The sequence below is a fragment of the Cynara cardunculus genome (genome assembly GCF_001531365.2).
Source record: "Cynara cardunculus var. scolymus isolate 2C chromosome LG 10, CcrdV1, whole genome shotgun sequence".
Lineage (NCBI taxonomy): Eukaryota > Viridiplantae > Streptophyta > Magnoliopsida > Asterales > Asteraceae > Cynara > Cynara cardunculus.
The window spans coordinates 17,877,142-17,892,408 of NC_037537.1; the positions used below are offsets into that span (position 1 = coordinate 17,877,142).

The 15,267-nt window shown below is 33.6% G+C and overlaps 1 protein-coding gene across 1 annotated transcript; it reads left to right on the forward strand.

The window, feature by feature from the left end:
* The first annotated feature begins 4,414 nt into the window (after positions 1–4,414).
* Positions 4,415–7,693, forward strand: LOC112520513 (serine/threonine-protein kinase BRI1-like 2). Its single transcript, XM_025128961.1, has one exon. The coding sequence runs from the start codon at positions 4,430–4,432 to the stop codon at positions 7,616–7,618; it is 3,189 nt and encodes a 1,062-aa protein (XP_024984729.1). The 5' UTR covers positions 4,415–4,429; the 3' UTR covers positions 7,619–7,693.
* Positions 7,694–15,267: the final 7,574 nt, after the last annotated feature.

The window sequence follows — 15,267 nt, forward strand, 5'->3', positions numbered from 1 at the left end:
TTGTTCTTTTTTTTGTAATTATGAGAGGTTGATTAACCATTTTTATTGTGGAGGGTGTTAATTATGGATATTATCATCTTCATTATTTTAATTTTAGAGAAATACATGAAACAATTTCATTAAAATTTCATTAAGTAGTATATGAAACAATTTCATAACCACATATGAAACAACTTCATCAAAAAAAAGTATTATATGAAWYWMWCAATATTAAACAATTTCATGAAAAAAATTCATAAGATTAACGATGAATGAGAGTAGTTTTTACGGTTTTTACAAATTGGAGTGATTTTCATTTGATCTATAGGAGCGATCAAATGAAAACCACCCTCATTTGTAAAAACCGTACAAACCATCCTCATACGTCGATTTCATTGTTTAATCTTATGAAATTTTTTCGTGAAATTGTTTAATCTTATGAAATTGTTTCATATAATATTTTTTTGATGAATTTGTTTCATATATAGTTATGAAATTGTTTCATATAATATTTAATGAAATTTTAATGAAAATGTTTCATGTATTTTTCTAAAATTAAAATAATGAAGATGATAATATCCATGATTAACACTCTCCACAATAAAAATGGTTAATCAACCTCTCATAATTACAAAAAAATGAACAAAATAAAAAATTATGATTTGTTGAATGAGGTTTTCATGGTTTTTACAAATTGAGTGGTTTTTATTTGAACGCTCCCCTATATATATATATATATATATATATATATATGGGTTGGGTTCACGTGAGACCAAGAGTTTTTTGTGAGACTTGTAAGACCAATTTATGTTCATTGATCAACTTTATAAACTAATGGTGTAAAGTTGTACGGTGGCAATTTTGTGATTATTGAGAAGTCTCGTGGCAATTTTGTGATTATAAATGTTCAGATTGTAAATCTAATCCAAGGGTTGAGAATTGATCTTACGGGTCTTATGAAAAACCCTTGATCTCACATGATCTCAAGTCTCTATATATATATTTGGTCATCAGCTATCATTGCCTCTACATCCACCACTATCACCACAACCGCCACTGACCACCTCCACTACAATCACCACCACCAGTGACCAATGTATAAAATCATTAAAACAAAAATTCGGGACAATTTATCTAACTCAATTTCTATTTGGTCCTAAATGTGCCAGCGGACATACAAAATAGTATGTCCAATCCAGTCCAGTCCAGTCCAGTCCAATCATATTTTATTTTGTATAATCATGTCATATTTAGTTTTGTCATGTTTAGTTAACTTTACACAGCGTTTTAAGTTTATTATAACATTTGTTCAAATAAACATGATTGATTTAAAAATTAAATAATAAAAACAAAGTATTAATCAAGAGCCATGATGAGAAATATGCATATGATGTTTGATGTATGAAGAGATGAGGAGCCTTGAATCAGACACCATATATACCCTTTCTCATCAAACCATTGACCTCTTTATTGTATGGCTCCCACACTCTTTTGACCAATATTCCTACTTCTATTCCTATTTTACCCCTCTGACTTTACTCTATACTCATCACACTTGTATATTCAAATAAGGATATAATTGCCAATAATACTCCCTCCCTTCTTCAACCTTTTTGTTTCTATTACCTATTTTTATCTGAATGCAAAGTACGTACATTTCGGGTTCTTGTATATTCATTCGGGCAATCTCGAAAGCAAGTAACAAAACAATCTTACGAGGGGTTCGAGTTCGACCTATCATTTTTGCTGAATGGGTAAACTTTTAGGGTGCGTTTGGTTTGCATGAATATTTCTGAGGGATTTGGATTCCCAGGAGGGATTTGGATTCCATGAGATTTGGATTGGATTTGAAATCCATTCATTTATGAATCATGTTTGGTTTGTAGGATTTGGATTGTGATTTTTTTTTTTTTTGTAATTATTTTAATCACCAAATCCCTTTCATTTTCTTAAACCTATCTATTTAACCAACAAACCTAAAATCAAACTTTTTCATCCAAAATGCATATTAAATCAACAAACATGTTAATCCAAAATACATAACTCATAACTCTTGCCACTCATTCAAATATTGGGGACCTTGCAGCATTGGAGTTCATTGTTGGTGCATTGATGTCTAAAGGGGATATCTCTGCTAGTACGGTATGGCCCTAAGTCACCGATGGAACATACTTTTGGTTAATCTATGCAGCAAGCACTACGCATATAGAATTTATAACTTATGGGTCCTGACTCATAGTAATAAGGATGAAATGTGTTCAGGATATCTAAATGATGCACATACAAGGTAACTCGAGTGTAGGAAGATGTAAATAAATCAATAAAATACTACAAAAGGGGAAAAGGGATTTACCTGTTGAGTGATGGGAGAAGGCGGCGAAGAGGAAGAAGGGTTTATCGGCGGGTGAGCTGGGAGAAGAGGAAGGGTTTATCGGCGACGACCACAGACGGAGACGGTGGGCGACGGAGACGGTGAGCGACGACCACCGTAGGAGACGGCGACTGCGACGGATTGGAAATCCTACCATTCCTACAAACCAAACACAAGATTGGAATGGATTTCAAATCCAAATCCCTCCAATTCCATTTCATTCCTGCAAACCAAACGCACAGGTGTGTCAAAGGTTTTGATTTGCTATAGTTGAATTTTATCGTTTCGACGGGTTTTTGGAAGTCTTTTTGTTGATTTCGAGGAACTTTTCGGTTTTGTAGTTGACATTCCTTGTATTTTCTAGTATCTTGGAGCACTATTCAAAGTTTAGTGGGTTCACCTTCCATACTGTAAAAAAAATTCTACCAATGCAAATAAGATGAACAGGTGCATGGGACCTGCTTGGAGCTTAATAGGTCAATCCCTAATCTTATGTATTTTGGCAAAATTGATGAGTACTCGTGTTTCCTTACCATAAGCGTTGTATGCAATCTAACATTAGAGCATCTCCAACATATTTTTTATAACTAGAAGTGTACTCGCACAATACAGTGAGATACATCTTGAATTTAATGTTTAGTTTTATAATTTATCTCTGTCGATTTTAAAATGCAGTTTTATATGGTTTTGAGAAAATGATAATCTTTTTATTTGAATAAAATATAAATTTGAAAAAATACAACGATATTTGTATCAAATTAACAATTTAAAAGTTCTTATTTTTTTATAACTTTTAGTTACCTTTTTATTATAATATAATCTAGATTTAGTAACAAAGTAACTTATTTTAGATTTAATAATGTAATGTTTATAAAGATAATTTTTAGTTCAATTTTTATTATAATTTAATTTAATTTTTAATAACGAAGTAATTTATTTTAAATTTAATAATATAATAATTTTTATAACGATAATTAAATATACAGTATTAGGATAAAAATCAAAATTTAAATTATGTATTTTGTAGAATAAATCTTTATAGTTAATTAAATAGACTTAGGGGTTGTTTGTTTATCTCTTAATAGCTCCATTAAGAGGCAGACTCTGAATCATTAAAAGGTGAATCTTGTTTAGCAAAAAAGAGTCCGCCTCTTAATGGTTCCAAAACCCTCTGAATGGTTTTGTATCATATGCATCTCTTAACCATTCATCGTTCTAATTTCATTGTAAACAGTTACCAAACAATTATATTTCATTTTGAACTATATCATGAGAGCCTCTTAATCATTCTGATCACTTAATCATTCAGCATCAAATCATTCAGCAACTGTCAAACAACTCCTTAGGGGTTGTTTATTTACCTTTTAATAATTACATTAAAAGACAACCTCTTAATAGCTAAGAGGTGAATCTTGTTTGACAAAAAAAAAATATGTCTCTTAATGGTTTTAAAACTCTCTAAATGATTTTGTATCTTGGACATCCCTTAACCATTCAGCGCTCTAATTCTATTATAAATAATTACCGAACAATTATATTTCATTTTACACTATATTACGAGAGTCTCATAATCATCCTGACCTCTTAATTATTTTACATCAAATCATTCAACAACTGTTAAACAACTCTTTAATCTTAAAAAAAAAAAAATATTGAATGAGGATGGGGTCTATCAAATGATGTGAAGGATGAGCACGCCATATCTATGTATTTTTTTTTTCTTTTTCTTTCTTATTATAAAAAATGGTAAAAGAGCGGTTTAATTCTTTTAATTTGTATGATGACTCTTTTTGGCAATATTAATGTATTAAATATATCACAAAAAATTAGATTTATTCAAATATTATATATATCATATATATACATATATCACCTTTTGTCTCTTCTTTGTCAAGAAACATTGAATTTCTGCAACTCAGTTTTCCAATGCAGATCAACACATTACATCTCTACCTCTATGCATCCATCTTCTTCCACTTGGGTTCCAGTTTGGGTTCACCTTCCATTGCCAAACCAGACCCCTACACTTCATCGTCCGCCATTAAAACCGATTCTGAAGCTTTGTTTCAGTTCAAGAACATGATCGAAGATGACCCTGATGGAGTTCTCTCAGACTGGAACCTCAATATGACCCCATGCAAATGGCATGGAGTCACTTGCACCCAGGGTCGAGTCACTCAACTTGGCCTAACTGAGTCTGATCTGGTGGGTTCGATCACTTTCTCTCCTTTCTCATCTTTAGATATGCTAACTCTCTTGAATCTGTCTGAAAACCCAGATCTGTTCATCAACTCAACTTCTATATTTCAACTCCCATTTGGGTTAGAACAGCTTATACTATCCAACTCTGGAATCACAGGTTCCATTCCTGATAATTTTTTGGTCAAATTCAAGAATCTTGCTGTCATCAATCTTTCCAAGAACAATCTAACTGGTTCTTTACCTGAAACCCTTGTGTCGAATCCTGATTCGGTTCAAGTTCTTGATTTATCTTCAAATAGTATCGTTGGACGCATTCCTATTGCGATTTCTAACTACACCAATCTCAAGAATTTGAATCTGTCGTACAATTTGATCACTGGTAACATACCGATAGCTTTGGGGAATCTAAAAAGGTTACAGATTTTTGGGTTTTCGCATAATCAACTCACTGGTTGGATTCCTGAAGAGTTGGGTAACACATGTGAATCATTGCTAGAACTCGGGCTTTCTTTTAATAACATTACTGGCACCATTCCGGGTTCGTTTTCATCGTGTTCTTGGCTTCGGGTTCTTGATCTTTCCAACAATAATCTGACAGGTCCGTTACCTGATTCCATGTTTCAGAAAATGGCTTCTTTAGAACGATTGGTTTTGAGTAATAACAAGATTTCTGGGCCGTTTCCATCGACGATTTCGTTCTGCCAGAAGTTAAAGGTTGTGGATTTCAGCTCCAATATGCTGTCAGGAACCATCCCATCTGGGATATGTCCTGGAGCTGCTTCACTCGAAGTGCTTCGTGTACCAGATAATCTGATTTCTGGCGAAATACCCGAAAATTTATCGCAGTGTTGGAAGCTAAAAACGATTGACTTGAGCTTGAACTACCTCAATGGCACGATTCCGGCTGGAATTGGGAATCTAGAGAATCTAGAGCAGCTGATTGCTTGGTACAATGGATTGGAAGGGAATATTCCGGTGGAGTTGGGGAAATGCAAGAATCTGAAGGATCTTATTCTGAATAACAATCAACTCTCAGGGAGAATTCCAGTGGAATTGCTGAATTGCAGTAATCTTGAATGGATTTCCTTCACAAGCAATTCACTTTCCGGTGAAATTCCACCAGAGTTTGGCCGGTTATCGAGGCTGGCGGTGTTACAACTAGCAAATAACAGCCTGAGTGGTAAGATTCCGACGGAATTGGGAAACTGTAGCAGCTTAGTTTGGTTAGATTTGAATAGTAATAAACTGACCGATGAAATCCCACCTCGAATCGGTAGGCATATCGGAGCACAACCATTGATCGGAATTCTATCTGGAAATACTATAGTTTTCGTCAGGAATATCGGAAATTCTTGCAAAGGAATTGGTGGTTTACTGGAATTTGCCGGAATCCGCCCCGAAAGACTGTTACAGGTTCCGACGTTGAGAACCTGCGACTTTACAAGAATGTATTCCGGCCCGATTTTGAGCCTCTTTACGCAGTATCAAACTCTAGAGTATCTTGATCTTTCGTACAACGATCTTAGCGGCAAAATCCCGGATGAATTTGGCGAAATGATCGCGTTACAAGTTCTTGTTTTGTCACATAATCGATTATCCGGTGAGATTCCGGACACATTTGGCCACCTCAAGAACATGGGCGTTTTCGATGCTTCACATAATCGTCTTCAAGGTCCTATTCCAGAATCATTTACGAACCTATCGTTTCTGGTTCAGATTGATCTTTCCAACAACGAGCTAACCGGGCAAATCCCGACAAGAGGGCAACTCAGTACGCTACCAGAGAGTCAGTATGCGAACAATACTGGACTCTGTGGTGTTCCGTTGCCGGAATGCCGCACAATGAACAACCAGGCGGAGGATCCTGGCGGTGATGGGCGGAGATACAATGGTGGTGGTGGACAATCATCCGCTAAAACTTGGGCTAACAACATCATAATGGGAATTCTCATTTTGGTTGCTATAGTTTGTTTATTAATCGTTTGGGCCGTCGCTATGCGAGTGAAACGAAAGGTGGTTGAAGAACAAAAAATGCTCCAGAGACTGCAAGCTGCTCATTCGGCCACGACATGGAAGATCGAAAAGGAAAAAGAACCGTTGAGCATAAACGTGGCCACGTTCCAGAGACAACTGCGGAAACTGAAGTTTTCGCAGTTGATTGAGGCCACCAATGGGTTTTCGTCAGAGAGCTTAATCGGATGTGGTGGCTTTGGAGAAGTTTTCCGCGCAAAACTAAAAGATGGATCGAGTGTCGCGATCAAGAAACTCGTTCGCTTGAGTTGCCAGGGCGATCGTGAATTTATGGCCGAAATGGAGACCCTAGGCAAAATCAACCACAAGAACCTCGTACCGTTGTTAGGATATTGCAAAATCGGCGAAGAACGACTTCTCGTTTACGAATTCATGGAATTCGGTAGCCTCGACGAGATGATCCACCGACGCTCGATAAACGGCGCGTCCGACCGCAAGGTCTTGGGCTGGGACGAGCGTAAAAAGATTGCGAGAGGTGCCGCGAAAGGGCTCTGCTTCTTACACCATAATTGCATCCCGCACATCATCCATCGCGATATGAAATCGAGCAACGTGTTGCTCGACCATGAAATGGAGGCTCGTGTCTCCGATTTCGGGATGGCAAGGCTAATCAACGCTCTCGACACGCATCTAAGCGTCAGTACGCTCGCCGGCACCCCCGGGTACGTCCCGCCTGAATACTACCAGAGCTTCAGGTGCACCGCAAAGGGCGATGTGTATTCGTTAGGCGTTGTGTTCTTGGAACTTTTGTCCGGAAAACGACCGACGGATAAAGAGGATTTCGGGGACACCAATTTGGTGGGGTGGACGAAGATGAAGGTCCGAGAAGGGAAATCGAGAGACGTTATCGACCCGGAATTGTTATCGAGGGCCGAAGAAGGAGAGAGGGAGGATGTTAAGGAAATAGTGAGGTTTTTGGAAGTAACATTGCAATGTGTTGATGATTTCCCATCAAGGAGGCCAAGTATGTTGCAAGTCGTGACGTTGCTACGAGATCTAAACGTGCCTACAAATCCTGTTGCACGAGAGACGTAGTAAATTCTGATTTATTAATTAAGATTCGTGTTTTTATTTTGAGATAATTGAAGGGTTGTTAAATTTGAAGTCAAAGGCTTGGGTTTTGACTTTGAAATTCAAAGGGATGGTGATAAACGGGTAAAAGCCTTTTGTATTTTATAAATTAATTAATTATTATGGATTATTTATTTATTTATTTATTTATGCTACGATAATTATTGAAAAGCAAAATGGTTTTGCACGCCAAGGCATAATGATAATGATAATACGAATGATTTGAACTTTGAAGGGACAAGAAGAATGTTGAAATTGAGTGGTACTCGAAGGCGTGCCTTTGACCACATTTTTTTTAAATATCGTTTTAAATATGTTAATATTTTTAGTTATAGAGGAACGATTAAATGAAAATCGTCTTTATTTGTGTAAATTGTGTAAACCAATCTTATTTATTTATTTTTTTGATCGATGGTCAAGATTAGTTTAGTTTATTTTACGAAATTAAAAAATAAATATATTAAAATTTTATTTTTATATCAGCAATAAGGGCAAATATGTAAACAAAATACATATTCTCTAACATCCCATGAACCAGTTTCACCTTCATGAAACCTGTTTTATGTACATTAATTTTTTTATTTCAATCCTGATTTAATGAATTCATTCCATTATGTCTTACAATCTTCAATATTCACTAGCAGATTCAATCGCATCACAATATATCAAGTTCAAATTTTTATTATTATAATATAATTAAATATTTAAATGTTGTTATTTATAAAAAAAAATTTATTACGTTTCCTTAATTAAGATTTATTAATAATTTGCATATTTAATAGAAAATATTGTAAATGACAGAAATACTCTTATTGATTAAATTTAATTAGAAAAACTGGATTTTTTCTATTGGTCGAAATTAGTTTACACGGTTTCTTAGAAATGCACGGTTTTCATTTGAACGTGCCTCTTTGGTTATATATATAGGTGGAGGTTCAAACGAGAACCCTTGTGATTTACGAGAATGCAAGAACAACTTAATAACCTCAAACTTTTTTAATTAATAAATTAACTTATATTAAATATAAATAAATTAATAAGGACAGTAATGTAATTAAGTAATTTTTATAATTTTTATTTTATTTTAATTAGTCATAATTATCCTTTTTTTCTACACGTTCGTTTACACTCTCTTCTCTCCCCTTGTGATAATTGTGTGATTGTGTAACCATAACCTATCGAAACCATGATCAATCAAGTGTAACCATAACCTATCGAAACCATGAGTAATCGTTGTGATAAATGTGTGATTGTCTAACCCTAACCGATCGAAACCATGAGTAATCGTTGTGATAAATGTGTGATTGTCTAACCCTAACCGATCGAAACCATGATCAAATTCAGTACGCAAGTGATGTTATAATAGTGATATCACATGATTATCACACYCATATCACACCAAATCGTTTAGTGGATTTCGCCCGTAATCGTTGTGATAAATGTGTGATTGTCTAATCCTTACGTATCGAAATCATGAGTAATCATTGTGATAAATGTGTGATTGTCTAACCCTAACCGATCGAAACCATGATCAAATCGAGTGCGCTGTTATGATAGTGATATCACATGATTATCACACACATATCACACCAAATCGGTAGTCGATTTTTTAAGTTAATCCTTGCCGAGCGGAATCCTTATGATAATTGTGTGATAATCACATCATTATCACATCCAAATCACACCAAATCGTGTTGATATAAGCGATAATGTGATAATTGTGTGATAATCACATGATTATCACACCTATATCACATGATAATCACATGATTAACCGTTTATTAGATAATGATAATCTTGATCGTGTAATCGTGTTAAAAGATTTTATGATATCATTTCCATTATTACCTTTTTAATTTTAATATTTTTTTTGAATCTTTTTTAAATTTCAATTTTAAAAATCTTTTAGTTTTATTTTTTATCACAATATGATGTTAATGGGTTGTTCTCGCGTTCTCGTAAATTACAGGGGTTCTCGTTTGAACCCTTCCCTATATCTATCTATATATATATATATATATATGTGTGTGTGTGTGTGTGTGTGTATATGTATATGGGTTTAGGTTTAGGAGAAAATAACTAAAATGAAAAACTGAAGAATACTTTGAAAATTATTCATTTGGACGATATACATGTGCATACAAGTAATTTTGTAAACAATTTATCTAGTATATGCATATGTATAACATGCACACGTGCATAAGAACTAAAAATAACTTTCATTACTTGAATGTACATGTGTATATCGTTTAGATGATTTTTTACCAGAATGTTCTTCGGTTTTTGGAGTTTTCTCTAAACCTCCCCCCTCAATCAATCTCTTACTCTCTCTCTTTATATATATATATATATATATATAGAGAGAGAGAGAGAGAGAGAGAAGGGTTCAAATAAAACGATAATAAAATAAAAGAATACGAAAACATTGAAATCAAGTGCAAGATCACATGTGATTTTATACGTGATTTTAGTGTAAAAAAATCATATGTGATCTGACCGTTTTTATTTTCTTACTTAATTACTATTCTTGTATGAACTTGACTATATGTGGCTTCATATATGAATCCGTTAAATAGTTTACATGTGAACTAATTAACGGGTTCACATATGAACTTATAGTTCATATGTGTATCACACAGGTTCATATGTGAATCAGTTAATTAGTTCATGTATGAATCACAAGAGTTCATATATGAATTAGTTAAAGTAGTTCATATGTGAATTACACGAGTTCACATATAAACATATAAGTTCATATATGAACTCGTTTGCCGTCTATGTGTAAAAGTTATGAAACTACCCTCTTTATTTTTTGCATAGCCACAATTTTTGACCAGTTAAAATTGTAATTGTTGACTAGTCAAAACCACAATTATTGACCAGTCGAATTTGATTTTGACCGTATGAAAGGTTATGATAAATTATTTAATTCCCAAATACTTATTACTTCTCAAAATAACCTCATGTTATATATATATATATATATATATATATATATCTATATAGGGGCTGGTTCAAATAGAAACCAACCATATGGTACAAACTATGTGAACCGATCTTGATCGTTCATTTTATCATCAAACGGTTATTATTAAATGAGATTAAATAAACAATAATTTAATTAATGTATTAATTGATATGTGTATGAACAATTGTTCAAAGGGTAAATTAGTCAAATGGTCATTATTAAATGAGTATTAAAAAACAATCAATTAATCATTAAATTAATTGGGCTGCTTATGAACAATTGTTCACAGGGTATTTTGGTAATAAATCCTCACGCATCGTGAACCCGATATTCTCCAGCCGATTTGTAACCTACGATCGATTATGAACATATTCACAACTCATGTTCACATGTCGGCCCTATGCTCGTGTGAACAGCATATGTGTCTTGCAATGTAAACACTATGTTCATATATGTTCACATGTCGGCCCTATGTTCGTGTGAACAGCATCTGTGTCTTACAATGTAAACACTATGTTCATATGGTGTGATGTTTTTCAATGTCATACCGTATGACATCGTCACGGGTTCGTGTGAACAACGATTGTGTCTTTCAATGAAAACAAATTGTTCATATGGTGAACATATATGAACATAGACTGCAAAAGATGCACATATATGAACATTTTCAAAATCAAGGATCGTTGTGCATGTGTGCAGATATGAACATAGACTGCAAGTGTTTATCGTCTTCATTATTCTGACATTCTTTTACAATAGGATTCTCCATGTATCTTGAACGAAATGAAAATCTTGTACACTTAGACAATCAATTTCAATATATGTATAAAATCAATTGAAATGAATACCATGAACATGAAATAATAAAGAAATCATAAAAATCTCATGAACAATTAGATGTATCTTTTAAGATTTGTAACTCCCAATTAATTATTGGGGGTTACAAAAAGGTTGAATTACCAAATTACCCTTATTATTAATTTATAATTTAGATTTGAACCTAAAGTGAAGAAAGAATGTGATTGGTCAAGATCGGTTTCCATAGTTTGTACCATATGGTTGGTTTCTATTTGAACCAACCTCTCTCTCTATATATATATATATATATATATATAGACTTGGGATTATGTGAGACCAACCTGTTTTCGTGAGACCCGTGAGACCACTTTTTTACACTTGAAACTTTACAGTAAAATGCTGTGAATGTAACCTTCACAATGTTTTTGCTGTGAAGGTTCAGATTTTTTTTACCTTCACAATGAATTTGCTGTAAAATTTCAAGTGTAAAAAGGTGGTCTCACGGATCTCACGAAAACAGACTAGTCTCATCTGAACGCAACCATATATGTATATATATATATATATATGAAAACTCAATAATTTATTATAACCGTAAGATCTAATTTGAGCTATTCAATTATTGATATTAATTTTGTTTATTTAATTTAAATGTTGTATTATTAAACTAATAAAGCCTTTTAAATTAATTCTTGTTAAAAGTTTTTTTTTATAATCATTGATAGGGTTCCTATAACAACTGAAATTTTTGAATCCCTCAATTTCTCAACCAGTTACCTTCTTTGACTCTATCAAGCATTCAATCAACATCGCCCGTCAAAATAAAAAGATTTTGCTAACTATTTTCTGCCATAGACGGATTAAACAACGAATTGAAGATTTATCAGTATCTGTTTCTTAAACCTTTTGAGAAACCAAAAAACAATGAATTCCAACATCGAATGTGTCACAACTAGTACCACACTGTATGACATGGACAATGTTCATAGAGTGTATCATAGTGCTAATGTTCACAATATACATAGAGTTTACTGAGGGTATCACAATGGTAATGTATCACAACATGTTCACAAGGGATATGAGTTTGAAACTGGTAATGTTCGCCAAAGAGAGGAGAGATGAGGGATTACAAAAAGAATATTTTACCCCTAAATATTAATATATTATCCCTAAATTTATTTATTTTTTAAAATTAATGGATAATTACCAAAATTGACATTATTAATATTAAGCATTGATTATTAATAATGAGAGGTTGATATTAGATCTTACATTTATAACAAATTACTGAATTCTCTCTTGAGAGACCCCTATCATTTTTTTTTGATTAACCTGAATATCCAACTCGCTATGCGAGCCGACTAATCCCAAGGCGACCACCTGTTTTGCAGATAGCCCGGAGTTACCGCATTCGAATCTTCGTGGCCACAAGGGGATTTTTATTCCTCATTGGATTTGAACGTAAGACCTCCTGGTACTTTTGACCTTGGAAGCCAAGCTCAAACCAATTAGGCACCACCCTTGTGGTTGAGACCCCTATCATTTTTACACACACTTTATGATAGGACATATTAGGTTGAGAACCGTATTTCAATTGTGAATCAAGAAACCACTAAGAGCTCGCATGTGTCTAAGACATTCATCGTGAATGTTGCAAAAAATTAACTATATACTTTTAATGGCTTAAACAAAATTCTTGTTACTTCTCTTGAACTGTTGGTAAGCATCTTTTAATTGGTAAGTGCTAACCGTGTAAGGGTCTCATTCGTCACTTACTAGGTAAGATTATCGGTCCTTGACAAACTCACCCGATAAACATTTGGTAAATGACATTTTAGCTTATCATTTCTAAACTAATCATGTCTTGGTCAAACATGGGTAATGCAACCCTGGGCACGACCTCTAACTCGCATTCTAGCTTGCTAACATCCATGGGAGCTTAGGCAAGCTCGTTTCCTTAAACTGACAGTAACGGGTCAATAGGACCTCGTATACGAGCTTAAGCTCGCTTTTAGCCCCCATATGCATTTGGGAGGGCTTATAGGGCGAGCTCCGACTCCGCCCATTCTTTCCTCTATGCAACCTCCGAAGATTACCTCTATGCTAGTGTTCATCGCACATAGGTTACCGTTTTAACTGGTGTACACACAACACCCACATATCATTTTTGTTGCACCCAACTATCAAATGGTTGGTCGTGATTCGAACACTTGTGTAACAAATTCATGCTCAATTCCTAGTCTTAAGACTTCATAGTCATTCCATTTCGATGCTACTACATGAAAAAATGCTACTTGAGATGCACGAAAACGTAATATGAAGTTGAATCATTTCCTTAAATTTGCTAATCTGCTTACGAGACTCTTCAAAACTCAAATACAAGAAGCCATTTTGGGACCATTACCATTTTGGGTTAGGCCCGGCCCAGATCGATATCGATTTTTGGCCATCTCTACTACCAACCAAACTAAACCGAACCAGCATCAGCCAATTGGGTTTCAAATACATAAGAATATTTTTATAAATCTTTTTTACAAAAAAACATTATAGATGTTTTTATAATTACGATATTTGAGATTTAATATTGAAACACTTGCAAAAACTTGAAAAAAAAGCCAAAAATAACATGATAAACTTAAACAAAAAACTTGTTTGAAAAAGAAAATTGGGCCTATTATAACCCGGTTCCGCGGTCGGGCCTTGTATTTGGATGAAAATCATAAACGGTTAAGGACCGCGAGCCATAACCGGTCCCAACAGGGCATGCCGGACTCATTTGGCCATCTCTAGTTAGTAGAAAAAATGTGAATAAACCGTGCAAGGCAAATACCTGGCTACCCGAACCGAAATCGATCTGAAATAAGTCGGTTATCCGCGATTCGATTCACAGTTACCTGGATATATAAAAAGTATCATTTACAATATAAAATTGGTATTGAAGTATAATATTTAAAACAATTATACAACAACTAAATAAAAATAATCAAAGTGCTACAAATTAGAATAAGTTTAATTGTTTACAAACATTCATTTTTTAGTTGATGTCAATTTCTTCACGACTTCATACCATCAAATTTAATCATCCACCATAATATTTAACACCAAAATAAATGAATAAATAATAGGGCAAAATGCACAAAATAACAATCTACTTTCATAAATTTATTTATTATAGCATTGTACTTCCAGTTTTTTTTATTACAGCAATGTACTTTCAAACTATTTTTTATTAGAACATTGTACTTTGAAAAATTTACCCATTATAGCATTGGGTAACTTTTTGATTTAAATTTACCCATTATACCAGGTTTTCATGCCACCTCATTGTCCACGTAGGCTGTCCACATGTATTACAGTGATGTGACTTTCTTATCACCTCATTGATATTTAGATATTTTACAAGTTATTTAATAAATATATTAAATAAATTAAAAAATTCTAAATTATTCATTAATATACCAGTATCAATAAAACTATTAGAACACAATTTATCTCGCTAATATTTTTAAAAAACTATGTGTTTTTTGAAAAAAGAAAATAAGAATTGTTTCTTTTTTACCAAAAAATATTATCTTTTAAAAAATATATTATATTTGTTCAAAAAATTTTACTTGACGTATAAATATATTAAATTAATTAGGCTTTTTTGAATTATTTATTAATATAAAAATATTAAAAATTGTAGTTATAATTTATTTCGTTAACATTTTAAATAGAACTTTAAAACACTTTAAAAGATATGTATTTATTTGAATCTATATATATATTAAAGGAAGAACCAAGAGTATTGAGGTGGCATCATAAGAATTGAGTATTGAGGTGTTGGTGAATTGTGGTTGAGTTTGAG